This window comes from Macrobrachium nipponense, chromosome 18 (assembly GCF_015104395.2).
Source record: "Macrobrachium nipponense isolate FS-2020 chromosome 18, ASM1510439v2, whole genome shotgun sequence".
Lineage (NCBI taxonomy): Eukaryota > Metazoa > Arthropoda > Malacostraca > Decapoda > Palaemonidae > Macrobrachium > Macrobrachium nipponense.
The window spans coordinates 57490287-57502967 of record NC_087211.1 but is presented as its reverse complement, the minus strand read 5'-3'; the positions used below and the strand labels follow the sequence as shown (position 1 = coordinate 57502967).

The 12681-nt window shown below is 43.0% G+C and overlaps 1 protein-coding gene across 1 annotated transcript; it reads left to right on the top strand.

Annotated features, from left to right (window-relative positions):
• Nucleotides 1-9536: 9536 nt before the first annotated feature.
• LOC135196596 (glutamic acid-rich protein-like) lies at nucleotides 9537-10013 on the top strand. Its single transcript, XM_064223437.1, has one exon. It carries the CDS (start codon nucleotides 9537-9539, stop codon nucleotides 10011-10013), a length of 477 nt encoding a protein of 158 aa, XP_064079507.1.
• Nucleotides 10014-12681: the final 2668 nt, after the last annotated feature.

Below are 12681 nucleotides of genomic sequence, written 5' to 3'. Positions count from 1 at the left end.
TCTCTCTCTCTCTCTCTCTCTCTCTCTCTCGTTGCCTAGCCTCATGAAGGACCTTTATGAAGACCTTCTCATTATGGTCTCGTTTGGTTTAAGGAAGTAATTCTTTTTATAAGGATTATTAACTTCCCAAATCTGTTGGATTCACAGTCTTACGGAATAATGACACTAAACTATATGCTTCTAATTAAATTCTATATCTCCTTTACTATCATCATTTTGAGGGTTATGGTTGTATAATATTTTTGACCAGCTACAATATTCTCGCTCATATATCGACATGTGTATTGAAGAAAATATTTCAGTTTCATAAAAAAAATAACGCCGTAAAATGTTATCTACATACAAAATTACTCTCTGGCGTGACTTAACAAACTATTATCACATAAGCTAATATCATCCAAGTAGAAATTTGCCAAAATAAACTTAATCCTCATGAGATGGGAAATCTCTCTTTTATTTACCAACTCGTTACGATAATATTCGTACAAAACTCACAAGAAACGGTTGCAAGTTGAAAACGGTCGTATGTTAGAACTATCCTCTAAAGACTACTAATGGGACTGAATACAAAATACAAAGCTCCAAACAGACCACTCGAATCCACAAAAGGGCCGACCAGCCACGACCGCCCAGCGGCAGCAAGGAGCTCAATCCCTTACGACGGCGGCCACAAAGAACTGGAAGGAAGTTTAGCGAAAAAATGGGGATTCTTATCATATAGGCTCACTTCGACGTTTCAAGACGTCGTTTTGTGGTTACCGCCCCCCCCCCCCCCCACCCCTCTTCCTGGGGAGCCCCCCTCTGTCTCTGTCTGTCTCTCTGCTTTTGCTGGCTTTATTTCTTGTATATTGGGTTCTCTCTCTCTCTCCCTCCCTCTCTCTCTCTCTCTCTCTCTCTCTCTCTCTCTCTCTCTCTCTCTCTCTCTCTCTAGGTCCCCCTACACCCCCTTCACTCCCTGAATAGTTTTATTTTTGGGTATTCCTTGTTTCGGAATATCGACAGTGTTACTCTTTCAGTTTCGTTAATTCCTTTTTTCCCTTTATCCCCATTTTATTCCCACCTTTTCTTCATAAAACTTTATCGCCAAACCCAAAAAAATTTCACGACTTTGGATGAGGTTTTGAATTGCAAATCAAACCACAGTCTTGGGAAATGTACTTCTTTTAACACTACTCAAGATAAGGCAAGGGTTGCACTAAACCAATTCTTACCACATTAGAAGCTAAAACCAACAACGTCACCATAAAACAGGAAAAACGCAACAAAAACAAGACAAGGAAGAGAACTGTTGCTGAATTATGTAAAGGAAACCTGAAATAAACTGCTTCTCCATGGTAACTAGAGAATAGTGGAACTGAATATATAAATTTCCTCAAGAGAGATAAGATTACGCATAAAAAAACTATGCTCAAGCATTACCTGGAGAAAGTAATGCATCCAGAACACTTCTGCAAAGCTCAGCAATTCGTAGGAGCAAGCAAAAGAGTTGGAATTAACTGCAGCAGCATGAACTTAGTTTTTCGTATAGAAGAGCAAGAAATCCAAATTAACTTTACGAACATCAAAGGTCTGCCAACTCCAGAGGTAAGCAATGGAATCAGAATTATATCGCAAACTAATCTATCTAAATGCACTTCACGAAAACCAAATTCAACCGGGGTTACATTGTTAAAAAAATCAAGGTCACTCATTTTAAGATGTGTTTCTGTTACATTCGCTTTGAGACGACTGGATTACCTTGCAGAATAAGCAGTTCTCAGAGAATAAAACATCGGGTCCTCATTAACTTTGCCGAAACATTTTTTTTTTTAAATTAACATTCATCCACAGATATCAGTGACACGGATTTAGATTACGAATAAATGTGAAAGAAAGTAAAGTGCTTGGTATTACAGGCAATAAATAAAACCTTCGTTACATAGTTCAGGGTATTGTCAGGATGAACACTTGACACCAGATCGTGTTGTAAAAGGTAATGGGCGCTATTCCCAGAATCGAACGCTCAGCCACTCCCAGGGAAAACCAATAGATCCAAATATATGTGTAACACCAAGGCTCGGCCATTCTTGCTATAAATATCCGAATATGGATTACATTATAGAAATATTGAGCTTACTCATTTGCTGAGTAAAGTACTGGACTGAAATTAACTTTGCATAAAACCAGGCTCAACCCATATTGGTAATTTGTAAGTTTTGAGTTTTGCAGCTAAAGTGACTCGGTGCTTGATACTCTATAACGTATCAAACTTCAGCTGTCAGTGCTGCACATTTCAAACCAAATTGTTTCAAAAGATGAGCTTATTAGAAGCTCTGAATAATATAAAAATCCTTGAAGCCTATTTCTCAGAATGGAAAAAAAAATAAAACACGCCAGTTCGTCAATCAATTAGCTTAGTTGTTCCCAGAGGTTAGTACGTAGAGCCAATATTGCATTGCAAGACTCAAAGAGTTAAGCAACAACGAAATTCGTGGAAGGTATCTCCAGAAACTGACTGATTGACTGAACATTATATAGGTTCACAATTACATATTCTATATATATATATATATATATATATATATATATATATATATATATATATATATATGTGTGTGTGTGTGTGTGTGTTTGTATATGTGTATATATATCCTTATTTTTAACAAATCCCCAAATCACAAGTAAATTGAGAATTTAATTGATAAATATCTTCCATTTGTAAACTACACAAAGCAGCATGACAAAAATCTAATGTCAATAGAAACAGTGTCACTATGACATGATTTATAATGTTTGAATTTCAGTACCTGGATATAACAAATCCTGTAGAGTGCTTTGTAAACAGTATCATAAGCGTTTAATAGAACACTATAACATCATTCAAAAACCATTGATGTATTATTACGTAGTAAGGTTGCATAACTGAAAAATAAATATATGTTTACGAGGGTAACAGCAACCATGTTTTGTACATAGATAGTAATATATATTACCGACGTACATCTATATACATAGTCATTTCCTTTTCAACAGAGAGAGAGAGAGAGAGAGAGAGAGAGATAGTCATCGGTTCCTGTGATAATATTTTTTTTTATATTTCAGTATTTGCAAACGTAACGTCTCCGCGGCTAACACTAATTGACAGAGAGAGAGAGAGAGAGAGAGAGAGAGAGAGAGAGAGAGAGAGAGAGATGAACCCAGTGGTTCCTCTCAAAAAATATATAAAAAGTATACTCTTCTCGCATATAAATATTTTGACATCCTTAATGTCTCCAGAGCACATAATGATAATGTTAATCCCGTAAAACAAAGGAGCCCCATCAACATTCCGCCAGTTTTTAGTCTGTCTCTCTTTCCCCCCTCCTTTCTTTCTTTCTTTTATACTTCGCTTACGTTATTATTTCTGAGTTCGCCCGACCCCTCAATCTTTTCGCTCAATGGTTATCACTGTTTTTCCCCTCCATTGCCATTTTCTTCCTCGCCAATATTCATTCTCCCATTTCTCTCCTTCGACTGTCTTTTGTTTGGCGAAGTTTCTTCTTTTTGTTTTATCTTTGATGTTTTTATGAGGCTCGTCTTGCTCTTTTCAGTCTCGCCGTTACGTGCAGGTAAGAATTCCCAGCATTTACTATTTCTGTTTGGACTAGTGCGTGGGCCGTGAGTGATCCTCTATTTAAACGAACTTACAGGTACTACTTTGTAGGTAAGCTTTGTCCGCGATAATGTGATACATACATACATACATACATATATATTATATATATATATATATATATATATATATATATATATATATATATATTATCTACATTATACATGTACATATTTAGGAGGAGAGAGAGAGAGAGAGAGAGAGAGAGAGAGAGAGAGAGAGAGAGAGAGAGAGAGGATAATTCTCATGGAATGGTCGTTAGACTGAATAAGGTGCTAATTAAATCCATCAAGTCATAAATGTCAGTATTCTAGAGGCGTGTTCCAACGAGCACTGCCGGATGAGCGATTCGGGTAGAATATACAATATGTCCTTCAATACCTAGTCAATCTCAATCATTATTGCTGCTCTTCGTCTCATTCTGGTAAATTTCCATTTTATTGGGATCTGGAAGAAGATTCTCTTTGTTGTTATGTAATAATGGAACGATGTCAAGCAAGCTACATTGACTTATCAAGCTTTTTCTCTTTTTTTTATCACAAAGTAGAATAATGCTACCTTTGTAATTACATTACCACTGTTTTATTATGTAATGATGGAACGATGTCAAGTAAGATAATTAACTTATCAAGCTTTCAATTTCTGTTTTTTATAACAAAAAAGTAGAATAATACCACAACAAGCTACGTGTGAATTATATTGCTTTTATTATTACGCAATGATAACTATGTCAAGAAGTTGCATTAACTTATCATGTTTTTCATTGTCTGTATTTTATAGTTTTCATTGTCTGTATTTTTTGAAATAATGTAGTAGAATAATATCGAAGAAACTACTTTGATTTCTGTAATCTCTTATAGCCAATTTTTTTTTATTTCGTAATAATAGAACGATGTCAAACAAGCTACATTAACTTGTTCAAGTTTTTATTTTTATTTTATAAATAATATAGTAGTATAATGTCAAACAAGCTAATTCAACTTTTGTTATTATATTGCAGCTTTTCAGGTAAACTACATTAACTTACCAAATTTGTAGTGTTCTTCGTTTTTATCATTTGACTACGGTCATCACGCCTGTGAAAAGCCAGATTGAATATTGACATCATGAGACAACTTACATTACATTGCGGCCTCATTTCATGAAGTTGCAACCATTCTACCTTTATATCACTTAAAGATTATTTGGTAAAATAAATCTACTAATATATGAAGCTTAGGAGTTTGTTGGATTCCTAAGACTTAAAGTTAAGCGTGCTGAATTAATTTCAACTAAACTGGAATGGATGGCTATTTTTTGTCAAAATATTGAGTTTAATTACCGACTACATTAATAGCCATGGTCCAGTGTAAGCTTCTGTTGGGAAAGGAATAACAGCCGGTATGTTAAAGGCTTGGTAGAACGGATCTCGGCATATGACGAAAATCCCGGTTTTTATTCCATTATTGTAAGCGTTGTACGAGATCTTGTCCTATAAGTTTGTTCCCGTGAGCACTAGTGTATTGTACACAGAATACCTTACTGATTAATATTGCTGGAAATTTTCATTTTCGTCAACTCTTTTATACAGCACATATGTACAAATAAGAATGATTAAAACTCTGAGGTTGTAGGCAAGCTCTCTCTAAATCGTCTGTAGTTTTCTCTGATCGCTCACTTTTAAATATTTTTTTTGCAGTATAATTTCTGATTATGGTGCCATTTCGGAGTTAAGTAAGCTTCCTTTATTGCAGTCTGATAAAAAACAGAAAACAGCCAAATAAGTCAACATGACAGTTTAAAGTAGATGATAAGTGGCAGAATCGCCCCATTAACCCATAGTCTAAATGATTTAGTCAACAGAACTAACTCGCAGCATATAATTTTTCTTTCCGAAAGTTAGTTAATTGGTTTCGTGAGGAAATGCATCAATTTGTGAATTATCTTGAAGTAGTGGCATTTCCGTCTTCCATCCAGGTACTCATCACCCTTTATGGTTAGTTTGCCATACTACTAGAGGATCTACCGTTTGGAGGTAGCGCTCATATTAGCCGATATTTAAAAAAAGAATAAGAATGGGATGTAGTGAACAGATGAAATCATGTCTTACTTCAACGCAGAGAAAAACTTAAGAAAATAATGTGGCAATTAATGAAAAGGTTTTAAAGGAAGGTTTACCGGGGATGAGGAGATAACCCCCAATTTAAACTTAAATGGGGTTCTATCGATGTGGCCGGTAAAAAAAAATAAATAAATAAATAAATAAATTCAGAAAATCACAATTTTGTCTACGAAAAACTATCACATGGTGGCTGGTAATCAAGTCACAGGAAAAATTCACTTTTTTAAGGGTCATAACACGCCAAAAAAAAGTGGATGCATACGGGGTTAAAACAAATAAAAAAATCTCCATTAGACTCTTACTAAACACGAAGCAAAAGTGTAATATGATACATGGATGGGTTAAAGACACGATCAGGACCACACTGTCCTGGACACGACGGGCTTTGATTTGCCGTAATTCTCTCGGTTTTCAACAGCGTTACCAGATCAGACAGTCCAAGGGAGGCAGCAGTCACAGTTAGGCGAACCATAGGACTTTGACCACACTCGTGATCGCCATCCCCTCGCAAAATTGGTAAACCACTTCTGCCAGCCGCCATTTGCCCGTCGTGTGGGAGGGGCTTAATCTTATGGAAAAAAAAATTTTAGCTACCAGGCGTTTTCCTTCATTTATCAAACCTCAAAGTAAACCTCAAATCTACTTTTTACCACCAATTGCTTGTGTACACCACGTCAATTGCCACCCTGGGGCCCACAACTTTATAACATCCTCAGGTTTTGGTTAGTCAGTTTTGGCGAATCAGTTATTAAACCTTCGATTTTTATCAAATATTTGCTCTGGTTTTCTTGGTACAACGACCTCTGCTAAATCCTTGTACGTTTCCTTTGTTTCGTAAGTCTAGGCGTTTTAAAATACAAAAACTGACTGCATGTAAACTAATATCCCCCCCTTTTTTTTTCCCCCTTTTTTTTCTTTACTTCCCCCCCTTCAACATTTAGAAGCAAGCCAGATATTTTTTAATTCACTTTAAAATTCTTAAGTCCTTCAGTATAAAAAGTTAAAAGCACAAACCACTTAAATTTTGTAGTTTACTATAGCCATAGATTCATTCAATTAACGCATTATTATTATTATTATTATTATTATTATTATTATTATTATTATTATTATTATTATTATTATTATTATTATTATTATTTAAGAAGGAGAATGCCTCAATTTCCAAAAAAAATTGAAAAGCATATAACTACTCAGCTCAGAAAATTATTATTATTATTATTATTAATATTATTATTATTTATTATTATTATTATTATTATTATTATTCGTGTGAGAGAAGTAACAGAAAAGATCAGTATTAGAAAAAATGTAAAGACATCATCAATAAATTATGCTTCAACAAACCACCACAACTTGGAGGACTTCAAGTCTTCAGAGGAAGCGAAATCCGGGGATACATTTCTCTATGACGAGATACTGATATTCACTTTGAAGATCTTTCTGAAGTCGATCCTGGCAAGGGAACTGAAGAAGACCTTGATCAGCCTGAAGAACTGATGGAGGCTCTGAATTCTGAAGACAATCCCGGAAAGGGCGCTCCGAAGCTCCGAGCGCTGAAGTCTTTGCTTCTCCAGAATGACTGTCGGAGCCTCCGGATTCCTGGGAATTCCAAAATTACTGCCGTGGCAGATATGAAAACTAAGGGAGAGCAGCAGCTCTATAGTCATACACAAAAACAAAAATGAACGCTTAGTGACATTTGGTTGTGCTTTGTTGGCAGCTATTGTTAACTCTATTTATACCTCGGCGTTCGACGCTCTTAAGACGTCACTTGGTGCCGAGGGACAGAAATATGACCTTACAAATTTATACGACGATTGCATAAATGACGTGAACGGACCGTGGAACTCCCCAATGGCGGCAGGCATTGCTGCCACCGGTCTTGTTGTTGGTGGACGCCTAGGTTGGTTCGTCTACAGAAAATGCAATAGTTTTGGAAAGGATATTGAGGATGCGGACGAAGACCACGCAGCGGACAAGAGGAACGCGGAAACCCAGGTGTCTCTAGAACATCTGGGCCAAGCGGAACCTGAAATCGAACGAAATGTCGACGAACACAAGGAAACGGACAAGAGGAACGCCGAAACTCAGGTGCATCTTGGACAACCAGAACCTGAGGACGAACCAGGCGATGCTATTGAACAATCCAAATTAGCAGACATCTTACGCCTTCATGAGGAACTGCTGGCGGAAAAGGAGCAGTTACAGGAAGAGCTAAGAGAGGCTGCCAGTCACGGATACAGAATGGAAAATTTATTGGAAGAAGCACAAGAGGAAGTCCTGATTCTGAAGGACGATCTAATGGCAATGGAATACGAATATGAACTGAGGTTACGGCAGAAAGACAATGAAAATGCGGCTACAAAGAATGCCATGCAGATGGCTTTAGAAGAGGCGCAAGAGGAAGTCCTGATTCTGAAGGACGACATAATGGCAATGGAATACGAATATGAACTGAGCTTACGGCAGAAAGACAATGAAAATGCGGCTACAAAGAATACCATGCAGATGGCTTTAGACCAGCAGCGAAGAGCAGACCACCGCTTGAAAGAAGCAGAGGCTCAGAATGAATCTTTACAACGTCGTCTCAGGGAAAAGGACCTGTTGATAAAGAAGAAAGAAGATGAACTGGAGAATGAGATGAAGAAGAGGGAAAGAGCTGTCCTCGATAAAGAAAAAGACCTTCTGCAATTAGACAAAAAGTTGCGAGGTAAAGAGGAAGCTGTTCTGAGATTGGAAAAGAAGGTGATGAAGTGCGATGAAGAATTACAAGCCAAAGAAGAGGCTGTAATCGAAACACAGAATAATCTGTTGAAATTCGAAGAGAAATTGCAGTTGAGAGAAGGACGAATACTAGTGGCAAAGGAAGAGTCCATCCGTCACCAAGAATCTTCTCTAATAGAAATCAGTGAGAAATTACACGCAAAGAGAAGACGAACTGGTTGGCAAAGGAAAAGTCCATCTGTCACCAAGAATCTTCTCTAATGGAAATCAATGAAAAATTACACGCAAGAGAAGACGAACTGGTGGCAAAGGAAGAGTCCTTCCGTCACCAAATATCTTCTCTAATGGAAAATCAATGAGAAATTACACGCAAGAGAAGACGAACTGGTGGCAAAGGAAGAGTCCATCCGTCACCAAGAATCTTCTCTAATGGAAATCAATGAGAAATTACACGCAAGAGAAGACGAACTGGTGGCAAAGGAAGAGTTCATCCGTCACCAAGAATTTCTTCTCTAATGGAAATCAGTGAGAAATTACACGCTAGAGAAGACGGAAAACTGGGGGCAAAGGAAGAGTCCACCCGTCACAAAGAAAAAGAAGAGGACTTAAATGGACAAAGGGGTAGGAAGCTTATTCAAAACGAGCCAAGTCCAGTGTTAGACGATGGGTTCCCAGAAGCAGCTGCCATACCTGAAGTGGATGGTTCCTGAAGAAGATGAACCCCAGGTAAGAGAGAGAAGTTGGTGAGAGACCTCCAGTCGATGAGGAACACATCACTACCTGTTGGAGAAGAAGAAAACGATTTCATTGAACCTTCTGCTGAGAATCCCTTCACTTTACTGAATGAAGTGGAGAATGTGGAAAGGGAATGCTTCAAAGAGAAGAAAGGGAAAGCAAAGAAAAAATAGACGCAGAAAGAGGCAGGAAAGACATCGTCTTGAGGAAAATACACAGTTATTTCAGAAGCAGCTGCCATACCTGAAGTGGATTGGTTACCTGAAGAAGGTGAACCAGTAGGAAGATCTAGAAGTCCAAACCTTTCAGATGAGGACGAACCACTACCTGCTGGTAAGGACGATGTGGAAATGGCCCAAATATCCATTGCCAATCCCATTAACATTATCCTATGATGTGGAACAATTGGAATTAGAATGGATAGAGGAGGAGAAGAAAGGAAAAAAACGGAGAAACAGGAGAAAGAGGCAGCAAGGACAGACTGAAGATGATATGACTGTGAAATCCGAACCTGAATTACTCGCCAGAGAATCAGGAGTTATAGAAAATTCAATAATTGAGGACATAGTAGAAATGGAAGACAACAACGAATCACACCATGGCAGTGAAGAATCAAATTATGGGGAAGACCCAGAAGATGAGCATGACACAGAAGAGGAGGCTGAGGAGGACTCAGAAGAAGAGGATGAGTATGACTCAGAAGAAGAGGATGAGTACAACTCAGAAGAAGAGGATGAAGATGACTCAGAAGAGAGGATTGAGGACTCTGAGCAAGATGAGGAGGATGAGGAGGACTCAGAAGAAGTAGAAAGAGGATGACTCAGAACATGATGGAGAAGGATGAGAAGAACCCAGAAGAACATAAAAAGACTAAAGCTAGTAACTCAGGCTCAAGCAGTATGTATGGCGGATTCCAGGCCTACCCAGGAAACGAATTCCGGGGACTACAGAAAGATGAGGCCACCAAAACCGGCAAGTGAAAAAATGCCGGAAGAAGACGAAGGAGCAAAAGAGCCAAATGAAACAGGCTCGAAAAGAACAAGCCCGTCACAAGGTTACAAGGAATCATGTCCAGCGAGGAGGAAACAGATGGTGATTAGGTACGAACGAGCGGTCCTGGACTTGGCTGGCTGGTGACAATGCCTGTCATTCCCCACCAAGGCAGGTGGACAGACTACACCAACAGATGCCAGGAAGTGCCCTTCCCCACCAAGGCAGGCAGATGGACTCCACCAGTGGGACCAATGGCTGGTTCCCCCCAACCAGCCATTGACTCACACTGACCCACCTGGGGGCTGGTTCCCCACCAACCAGCCAGGGACTTCACTGGTGGACTCCACCAGTGGGGACAATGCCTGGTTCCCCCAACCAGCCATTGACTTCCACTGGCGGACTCCAAACAGTGGGACCAACAGCTGGTTCCCCCCGATCAACTGTTGGTTTCCATTGATGGACTCCATCTACCTGTCGCAGTGAGAAAGGGTGCAAGTCTGACCACTGCAGGGTGTGATCTTCCACCTGCCTCAGTGCAGTGGGGGATAATATTTGCCCTTCCCACTGGGGCAACAGCATGGGAAAAAGGCATCGCTTCCCCTCCAAGCAAGATAAACGGACTCTGCTAGCGGGTACCAATGGGTGCCCTTCACCACAGGGCCAGGAGGACGGACTCTGCCAGCGTAGACCAATAGGTGCCCTTCCCTACCGAGGAAGGCCGAAGGACTCTGCCAGCGGTGACCAACGGGTGCCCTTCCCTACCGAGGAAGGCCGAAGGACTCTGCCAGCGGTGACCAAAGGGTGCCTTTCCCTACCGAGGAAGGCCGAAGGACTCTGCCAGCGGTGACCAACGGGTGCCCTTCCCTACCGAGGAAGGCCGAAGGACTCTGCCAGCGGTGACCAACGGGTGCCCTTCCCTACCGAGGAAGGCCGAAGGACTCTGCCAGCGGTGACCAACGGGTGCCCTTCCCTACCGAGGAAGGCCGAAGGACTCTGCCAGCGGTGACCAAACGGGCCGCCCCTTCCCTACCGAGGAAGGCCGAAGGACTCTGCCAGCGGTGACCAACGGGTGCCCTTCCCTACCGAGGAAGGCCGAAGGACTCTGCCAGCGGTGACCAACGGGTGCCCTTCCCTACCGAGTTAGGCCAAGCCGAAGGACTCTGCCAGCGGTGACCAACGGGTGCCCTTCCTGCCGAGGAAGGCGAAGGACTCTGCCAGCGGTGACCAATGGTGCCCTTCCCTGCCGGGAAGGCTGAATGGGACTCTGCCAGCGGTGACCAAGGCGTGCCCTTCCCTGCGAGGAAGGGTCCGAAGGACTCTGCCAGCAGTGGACCAACGGGTGCCCTTCCCTACCGAGGAAGGCCGAAGGACTCTGCCAGCGGTGACCAACGGGTGCCCTTCCCTACCGAGGAAGGCCGAAGGACTCTGCCAGCGGTGACCAACGGGTGCCCTTCCCTACCAAGGCAGGCTTTTAAGACTTCTACTGGTTGGGTCAATGGCTGGTTCCCCCCAGCCAGCCATTGGCTTACATCTGTGGAGCCCTTCTGCCTGCCTTGGTGGGGATGGGCAGCCACACCGGCCTCCGCCGGTTGAACCCTTACGCCTGCCTTGGCTTGGATGGCAGTCACTCTGGCCTCCACTGGTCGAGACCTTCTGGCTGCCACGGCGGGGATGGGCAGCCACACTGGCCTCTGCCGGTCGAGCCCTTCCGCCTGCCTCAGCAGGGATGGCAAGCCACACTGGCCTTCGCCGGTCGAGACCTTCCGCCTGCCTCGGCCAGGATGGGCAGTCACCCTGGCCTCCGCCAGTCGAGACCTTCGTTCCGCCTGCCTCAGCAGGGATGGGCAGCCACACTGGCCTCCCGCCGGTCGAGACCTTCCGCCTTCCTCGGCAGGGGATGGGCAGCCACTCTGGCCTCCACTGGTTGAGACCTTCCTCCTGCCTCGGCGGGGATGGGCAGCCACTCTGGCCTCTGCCGGTCGAGACCTTCCGCCCCTGCCTCGGCGGGGATGGGCAGCCACACTGGCCTTCGCCGGTCAAGACCCCTTCCGCCTGCCTCGGCGGGGATGGGCAGCCACACTGACCTCCGCCGGTCGAGACCTTCCGCCTGCCTCGGCGGGGATGGACAACCACTCTGGCCTCCCGCTGTCGAGACCTTCCGCTGCCTCGGCGGGGATGGGTAGCCACTGGCCTCCGCCAGTCGAGACCTTTCCGCCTGCCTCGGCTGGGGATGGGCAGCCACAATGGCCTTCGCTGGTCGAGACCTTCGCTGCCTCGGCAGGGATGGGCAGCCACTCTGGCCTCCGCCGGTCGAGACCTTCCGCCTGCCTCGGACGGGGATGGACAACCACTCTGGCCTCCGCTGGTCGAGACCTTTCGCCTGCCTCGGCGGGGATGGGCAGCCACACTGGCCTTCGCTGGTCGAGACCTTCGCCTGCCTCGGCAGGGATGGGCAGCCACTTGGCCTCCGCCACGGTCGAGACCTTCCGCCTGC

What these genes read in the sequence shown, in the direction of transcription:
- LOC135196596 (XM_064223437.1), top strand. Translation starts at nt 9,537, where the DNA reads ATGTGGAAATGGCCCAAATATCCATTGCCAATCCCATTAACATTATCC.